The following is an 8,945-nucleotide window of genomic DNA, read 5'->3' on the forward strand; positions in this document are numbered from 1 at the left end:
GGTGCAGCTGGAAGTAAGACTATGACATCTCAAAACAAGAGCCATACAATATTTAGAGATTATGCAGCAAAAATTAAACATTTATACACACCTGGCTGAAATCATGTTATAAATATTTATAACAATGTCTTTCCAAAACAAATTGCCACAAACAGCCAAGGTAATGTGTATGTGTGAGTGAATGTATTTCCAAAACATCAAAACGAAATAAATAAAACTTCTATAAGCAGCCAAGCAGTTCGGCAGATGTGGGAACATCCCTAGCGGCTGCTTCAAGAAGCTGTCATCGGGTTTTCTTCGAAGAGTTTAAATAGCATTTGCATTTGTTTAACACTACATAATCACTTAGCGGTTGTAGTTTATTGTCTTCACTATTATTATTCTTAAAAATTAAAACGAATGAAAACAGTTCTGTGGATTGTGTGTCCAAATATCTGTCTTGTGTTGCATATAGAGAACAATCATGAAAATGTATTTAAAGCACTGTTATTCTGTAGCCATGACTACTCAAACTAGGTAAAATTATATCTTTCTGACTTTCTTCCAAAAACCTTTTTTTTTTTTTTATCTCGAGAGGCTGGTGGGAAAACAACTGAAAATGATATACTGTCTCTAAGATGTTCCACAACATTTAATGTAACTATAAATGAATAAAAATTATAATAATATTACATTACAAATTGTAATTGTTGGCAAACAGCTGTGTAGAAGAGGGACAAAACCCTTCAAAACATGCTGTTACTGGAAAATAAATCAATGTCAGGGTGGCGTGATTGCTAATTTTTCTATAACGGCGTGTCCTGTTTAGTTTTGTTTTTGCTTTTGTTTTTGCTTGCTTGAATTTGCGTGAAGCTTATCTGAATAAATTCCCATAAGGTTTCTTAATGAATGTAAATGACTGTGGGTTACTGTATGTTCTTACCTCAATAGGGGGGACTTCGATGATTTTGGCCACATTTTTAAGTGATAATGGGACATACCACAGTGTTGCCTTGTTGGTCATCTTCTTGGCACCTGAGAACGAAAAGCACAGTTTACAAAATGAATATTTAATGAATGAATTAAACAAAAAACATTTTCAATCCAAGCTTTCAAGCCAACAAACAGTATAGGAGCTCACATATTCTTTCCAAATTTGAGTCATCAATATTAACGATTTCAAAATAAATAAGAGAATTAATCATAAATTAGAAAAAAAAAAAAAAAACTGGAATTATTAATAAATGTAATTTCAATTTGACTGAAAGTTGGTCGAAGCCTCTCTCAAACAAGCCCGTTTTCTAATACATTTTCATTAAAGTGCGCTTGCGAGTTGCTTTCGTGTTACTTTTGTTGTCATGGCGACTTCAGCATCTCCCGGCGAACCTCTTGCTCTCTCTCCAAAGTGCAAGTGAGGCTATTTTGGGCTATTTATGAGGCAGTGATTTCAGGGAGAGAGGAAAAAAAAAAAAGCTGTGTGTGAGGGGTGAGGAACTGTTATAAACCATTTGCTCAAAATGACTAAAGTGGAACCTTTGCCCTTACAGAGGTTGAGCAGACATCTAAATCACTGGCTAGTGTGTACAATTTGCACTATTATATACAATACACCTTAAAAAAAGAATAATAAATGTACATTACATTCAAATGTAAAAATACATTCTTAGCCCATTCAAAATCGACTCCTATTTATCAAGCTTGTAACCTCAGAAAAAGGCATCTATTTTTATTAATTTTTTGCAAAAACGTAACACAATTATCCTACATTCACGTAGAAACCTTTATTACGCTACTGCTCCAGCAACCCTGTACCATGACATTCAATCTGTTTAATGATGGTTTTGTAGTTGAATATGCATATACATATACATAAAAGCAAGCTGCTGCAATGATAGCAGTGATATGAGGCCAGATAGCTAAACTTAGTTAAAGGTCTAAAAAGAAAAAAGGGAAGTAGGTACTGTATTTAATGCTTAAGGAATGAAACACACATCGGTATCATCCTGTTATAATAATAATAATAATAATAATAAAAATTAATATCACTGCATGTCCTGGTGCGTTTTTTCCCTCTTATACACAGCAATATGTCTTGGATGCATATGAATTGAATGAAATGTCATATTTTTATCTGGTTATTGGAACATTCACAATACAAATGAGCTCATGTCATTACAAATGTTATTACTTATTACGTTATAGCGTTTCATGTTTCGGAGAAACTGGAAAGCACAATATCCTGTGTCCTTTCCCAGTTAACAAAACTAACTATTATAAACCACAACAATCATATGCTGGTCTTGATCATTTTTAATTAATTTTTAATAAATCTGTTTATTATTAGACTTAGATTTTGTGATGAGTTCACCATACAGGTCCCTTTAAATGATGTTAATTAAAAAAAATAAGGTTAAAAAATTAGAACAAGCACATTAAAATTAAACTGGGATCTGAATTACAGCCAGCACTATAGAGAAAAAAATATTTATATCTTCTAGAAAATAAACCAACACCTTCTCAATAATCAGAATCAGCAATTTAAGAGCAAATACTTATATTTCAATAAATAAACGAAAGCTTTTAATGCAAGCAAAATATTTTGGCTTTTTTCAGCTTCGTGAAAACTCCACGAAAACTTTTGTGTCGCTCGTTGCAAGTCCAGCGCAAACAACTGAAAAAAGTATTCCAAGAGACAGTAACACCTCTAAAGCGGTGCATCATAGCCTGACTGTCAATCAAAGCAGACGCTAAGCACAAATGATCGGCGCCTTAACTAACTCCGACTGCGAGGAATGATCTGAAAGTGAGCGATGAGTCCTGACAGACCAGGTTTGGGAATCGCATTTGCATTTTACACTCCGTCCGAGGCATGCAGACAGGCCGGTTGCCTTGACAACTGCGCCGAGACTCTGCTGCTGCCATGGTGAGCGAGCGGCTTGTCTAATTGGTTCCTGTGGCAGCTTGTCTTCGGCTTCCACATATGAGGCGTATTTACATGGCGTCAGCTAGCAAGAGATTGAATTGCTAAAAATAGCGTGCATGCTGGACAGATGGAGGTTCGATATTGTTCGGTGCTTTCTGTTTCTGCTTAACTCCGACGAGCTCGTGAAGAAGAAGAAGAACACCGCAGACTCCTTCCTGTTGACAAACGTGTAGGGAAAGTTTGAGAGAAAAAACTGGCAACTTCTTGTGATGGCTCGCTGAATCTCTAGAAGCTTTAGGGAGGGTGGGAGGGAAGAAGAAAAAGATTAATCTGGCACTGCAGCTGTGACTAAGAGCGTAATTAGATGAGATGAAGACCCACTGGAGAGGATGTGCCGTTCTCTTTGGCTGCCTCCACAACATCATTACCTCCTTTCGCTTGTTGCTCTCAAATATTAAAGCAAGTGATTATTTTCCCTCCTGGTGGGACCTTAGCGAAATTAAAGATTCGGGAGAGCTTCTTGAAGTATGGCGGAAGGCATGAAACCCAAGCCAGTACTGGAAACGTGTAGGTGTCACATTCTTTAATGTTATAGGCAGGTAAATCTATTTCCCGGGTAACTAATCATACATTTTGTTTCAGACATGGCACACATATTGCTTTTTTTCCATGATGGATGAGTACATTTATTATACAACCATCTACCGTTCGGCACTAGCACTAAATCTGTGACTTGTATCAAACATAATTGTCATATTCTACTTGTGCACGTAAATTTTATACTTTAGATTGCTTTCCGGGATGATGGATGATTTGGGAAACAGAACAGGTGTAACATTTTGTGTGTAGTCTACAGTTGCCTATCATATCCCTGTCTAAACGAGTCTATTTGAATGACATCTTAGAGATGAAACAAAATCTCTGGACCCTGAATAGCAGTGACCCCACAGGAAGCCAGTCGTTGCCAGTAGGCTGAGACAATGGTTGGCTTGTTTAATATGTTAGGACATTGGATAACCAAGTCAAAGTTTCCATTAAGCTTGCCAGCTATTTGCACACTGCTTTCAATTTTGTAACAGAGAGCTGCGGGTCTCTGCAACTGGAACGTTTTCAGATGGTGTAGCGGGGGTGCAGTTTGTTTACAGATTGTCTGGCTTTTTAAGGTTTGAAGTTGCACACATCTTTGAACACACACACACACACAGAGCAAAGGCTAAAATCAGTGTCAGTGTGTAGTTAACTGGTGGAGCTTTTAGTACAGTAGTAATTAACACAAGCTCTGCTGAACCTGTATGTCTTTCTTTAGTCATTAGAGAAGCATGTGTGTGTGTGTGTGTGTGTGTTAAATGCAATTAGATCAGCTGACTTCTGGTGGGTTGTGTGACACTGTCTGAGAGTTTGCAAATGTTCTCTGAAAAGGCGTAATTAATTTGTATTTTAAGCTCCGTCCAGATGCTGTGAGCTCCTCAAGTGCACATCTGGTATTGGAACTTAGATCTCATACATATCTTATAACTCACCTATATCTTTTTTTTTTTAACTATCCACATGTTGATTTCAATAATAATAATAATAATAATAATAATAATAATAATAATAAAGTATACTGCATTTTTCATTCTAGGCAATGTCATATAATAAATATGTCCTAAAATACGTTTTGCAATAAGGGAGAATCTTCAGGACAGAGGGCATCATAGTTCCAGCTAATCAGTTTTGGGGTGTTAACAGTAACTCCTTTTCAGTGAACTATAGCAGAATTTTGTACTATAACAGCATAATAAATTATAGCAGTATATTGCACTATTTGCTACTATGTGTATTTAGTAATACAGTACAGTATATTGGATTATTACAGTATACAGTACTACAGCAGTGTAATAGAAACTTTACTGTACTATAGTAGTATATCGTAGAGTATAAAATGATACTGAAATATAATGGTATAGTGTAGTATGATTTAATTATAGCATTATAGATCACAATAGCTGTATATTGTATTACAGTGCATTGAACTACAACATTATTACTATAAAGGTATATTGTACTATATCATGTGTCTCCAACCTGTTTTCCTCTGAGAGCTACTCTGACATCGAAGTCATATTTTGCAATAAATCATTTCAAATTCACATAAACAGCACGTAATTGACTCGAGGATCACAGGTTTGCTGACTCAGTTATCATTGTCAGATTTCGTTCATTTACATCGATTCTGTTGTTTATAAGCAGATTTGTTACTTTCACGTCCCCTGGTACATACGCTGATGGCCTCAGCAAGACTGAAAAAGACTCTTTTCGTACCCCTTCGATATTGAAGAGACCTGAAATCGTATTAGACTTTATGTGATTAAGTAACAGTATTTTTATGGCATTGAATTGCATTTGCAAATGGAACTATTAAGCAGTACTTTACTAATAAGGAATGTCCACAGCACACTCATGCAGCAGGATAGATTCATTCACCGGTTTCGCTTCAGCAGTATTGCAGCTTTATTCCTAATGCTATCGAATCCACAGCAGCTTCCAAGTTAAATGGATCTACTTCAATTTGTGCTTATAGATTTAAGTTTATATAATGTTTCCATGTACGCTCTTGGTGCCTGTTGTGTGTGAAATCGATTGATTGATGAATGGCTGTATTAAAGTATGATTTGTCCAGGGAGTCAGATTTCGGTACAACTCCAGAAAGGGCGCGACGTCTGTGAATATCGATTGGGATGAGCTACTAAGAAGTGTTGGAGCAACGTGCTGGAGACAGCTGCACTAGAACATACTGCATACCATTAACACTATATTTCCAATTGATAATGTAGTTCTTAAACTCATAATTGAAATGTTTTGTCAAAAGTAGTCACAAAATATGTCAGTCAATGCTCTTGTGTGTGTATGTGCATTGTTTGTGTGTTTTCATACCCAAGTGTCACCATTAGGATAGGAATATTTGGCAGTTTTGACTTTGTGAGGACATTTTGCTGCTTGCAAGAGAAAACTTGAAAGCTACAGTTTTTAAGAAAAATTAAAAAAAGAAAGAAAAAAAAAAGATTTCTGGTTACTGACAGTAGGGTTAGGTGTAGGCATAGCAATGAATGTGTGTGTGTGTGTGTGTATGTGTTTTAAATAAGGCTAGGAAGAAGACTAGCCTGAGGCCCCAATCATCACGGCCCCTGCGTTCAAAAGCAGGAGACCCCTGAGGAGTGTGAGTGAGACGAGAGTGACTAGATTGGCTCTGACTGTGTGTGTGTGTGTGTGTGTGTGTGTGTGTGTGTGTGTGTGTGTGTGTAAGAAACCATGTGATATGTGATGGCCCGAAACCCAGCCCAGACTCAGCGCTCACTCTCTCTCTCTCTCTCACACACACCCCAACAATCATGATTACTTTTATTTCAGACTGGTCAAGAATTAGCACAGAAAGGCTCTTACTACTTACACAAGCTTGGTATGGCATTTCTAACCTCTGCATCTATGCTCAAGCTTCAGGCATTACTGAAAACCGCATTCAAACACACCGAGAGATAATTAATTTTATCCTGAGAGAGCCCTGGCCTCGGCATATGCAGGTGCTGTGGCCTGTGTGGTCGTGGCCTGTGTATGCGGGTGAAGCATGACACTAAGCTGACATGACAGAGGCACATAATGTCTGCTCCCGTTCCTCATGCTCGCCCTCTGGCGCAGCAGGCAAATTAAAGGGGCAATGCCAACATGAGCCTGGACCATCCAGTAACACACTAGAAACAGAATAGCGACAATATAGTGATAAGAACTTCAGATTAAGAATTATTAGATTAAGCAATATTGTGGTTTCATGATATCTTGATATGGATTCTGTCAGTTAAAATATGCTACATGGCCACATTTTTAATTTTTTTTTTTATTTAAAACAAGTAATTGTTATTTAGTAGTACTTTTACTAACTTTGAGTAGTAGACCCTATTAATTTAAATTAATTAATTTAAATGAGGATAAAATACTAGATGTAATTATAGATTTATTCTGGCGATATAATGATATAAATTATTAAGGTACATGCCATGAGATATTTCACATATCATGATATCACTGCAATCATGCATATATTGTTGCTGGCAGTTTGTTAACCAATAACATGATCCATATCATGATATTTTTGTCATAACTCCTAATTATGCTTTACTAAATCCACCGCTAAAGACCTAATACTAGCACTTGCTCTGCCACTGATTTATCTAGCATTCAATGTAATCTTATTTCTGTTATAATTTTCTGAAGTTTATTCTTTATCTCTCTATAAAATTATGTTCTATAAAGGAGATGTTAGAAAATAAAATACCCAGACAAACTTATTCATACCTACAGAAACATACACAACAGTATGAATTGGTGCTGATGGTGCTAAAACTATCGAATAAGTGAAATGTCACTGGTAATCTTCAGCTTATTAGTCTCCATGTGACTGTTCAAGTGTGAAGGCATAACGAGCAACATCCACCCTTTTATGTAGTTTATAAACCCCCAATCCCCAAATGCAGTGTTTCTCAATCCTGGTCTAAACTTTGGACTTTAAGGTAGTTTAAGTAGTGGAAAAACTATTAATCATTGTCTGGCAGGACTTCTGGAAAGCCCTTTTCATAGGAGATTTATTCCAGTGTTGCTAAATGCCTGTCAAATAATGTCAAAATACAGATCCATCATCCAACATGACAGAATAATTTTGATATCAAGACTTGTGGTGTGTATCCTATAAATAGGCTCAAAAAGTGATTTGTAAAAGAATACAAAAACATAAACATTTGTCAGTATAGGCTCACTAGCATTATACAGCTAAAACTCCACCCAAGAAACACTTACTAAGGAAACCCTCACCCAGGAAACTCTACCCAGAAAACCCTCACCCAGAAAAGTCCGCCCAGGAAACCCTTGCCCAGGAACCCCTGTCCAGGAAACCTTCACCCGGGACACTCCACCCAGGACACTCCATCCAGGAAATTCTGCCCAGAAAAGCTTCACCCAAGAAACTCCGCCCAGGAAACCCCACACAAGAAACTCCGCCCAGGAACCCCTGCCCAGGAAACCCTCACCCAAGAAACTTTTGCCCAGGATACCCTCACCCAGGAAACCCCTGCCCAGGAAAGCTTCACCCAGGAAACTCTGCCCAGGATCCCCTGCCCAGGAAACCCTCACCCAAGAAACTTTTGCCCAGGATACCCTCACCCAGGAAACCTTCACCCAGGAAACTCTGCCCAGGAAACCACACACAGGAAACTTCGCCCAGGAACCCCTGCCCACGAAACTTTTGCCCAGGAAATTTTGCCCAGGAAATTTTGCCCTGGAAACCCCACCCAGGGCTGGTACAGACTTAATTGGGATGATATGTCATGAATCTATACAAATAACCTATAATATTTAAAGTTTGCAAAATCATTTTCAAAACAAGTCCAGAACAATCAAGATTTGGTCAAAAACTATGACCAGAATGTAAATGAGCATAATCCAAAGCACCATGAATTTGATCATTAAAAACCGGGTAAAAATGAAAGCAACCACGATGGTTACTCTGCTGAAGAGATCTCCAGCTTGAATGGGAGAGGCTGTAACCATAGCCTAGACTCTTTACAAAGGAAGATTGATAAACCACGTGAAACCCCAAATTAACATTTTGTCCTTGGCACAAAATCCAGTACTGCCTTTTACCCTGAGAGAGCCATTCTCTCAGCGAAGCATGATGGTGGCAGCATCGTGACTTATCCTTGACCTGAATAATGTTCTCTTTTACCTGCACTCCCCTAGCTAGTGTTGTGGTTGTGCCTCATTAACTCCATTTTAATAATGGCTCTGAAGCATGTTGACAGTTTGGGATATTATGGGCTATTTTGTGTAGAGCCATGCTTTATAATCCTGTCTAATGATCTCCAGGTTGTAACACTAGACTACGTATAAAAACAAAAAACACTGTATATGACTACATTAATTATAATACCAGCATTACCGTGCGACTTCTCTTTTATATGTTCAAGTTGTACTAAATATGGCACCTCTAGCAGTATGATGGTACTTAAGCTAGCTT

General features: G+C 37.7%; 1 protein-coding gene across 3 annotated transcripts in view; it reads right to left on the reverse strand.

Annotated features, from left to right (window-relative positions):
* acot7 (acyl-CoA thioesterase 7) overlaps positions 1-8,945 on the reverse strand; it is a 72,082-nt gene that overhangs the window by 47,100 nt on the left and 16,037 nt on the right. For all 3 annotated transcript variants that reach the window (XM_058389742.1, XM_058389743.1, XM_058389744.1), the window contains exon 4: positions 923-1,014. In XM_058389742.1, coding sequence (XP_058245725.1) covers positions 923-1,014 — 92 coding nt within the window. The remainder of the gene's footprint in view (positions 1-922; positions 1,015-8,945) is intronic.

The sequence above is a fragment of the Hemibagrus wyckioides genome, linkage group LG05 (assembly GCF_019097595.1).
Source record: "Hemibagrus wyckioides isolate EC202008001 linkage group LG05, SWU_Hwy_1.0, whole genome shotgun sequence".
Classification (NCBI taxonomy): domain Eukaryota; kingdom Metazoa; phylum Chordata; class Actinopteri; order Siluriformes; family Bagridae; genus Hemibagrus; species Hemibagrus wyckioides.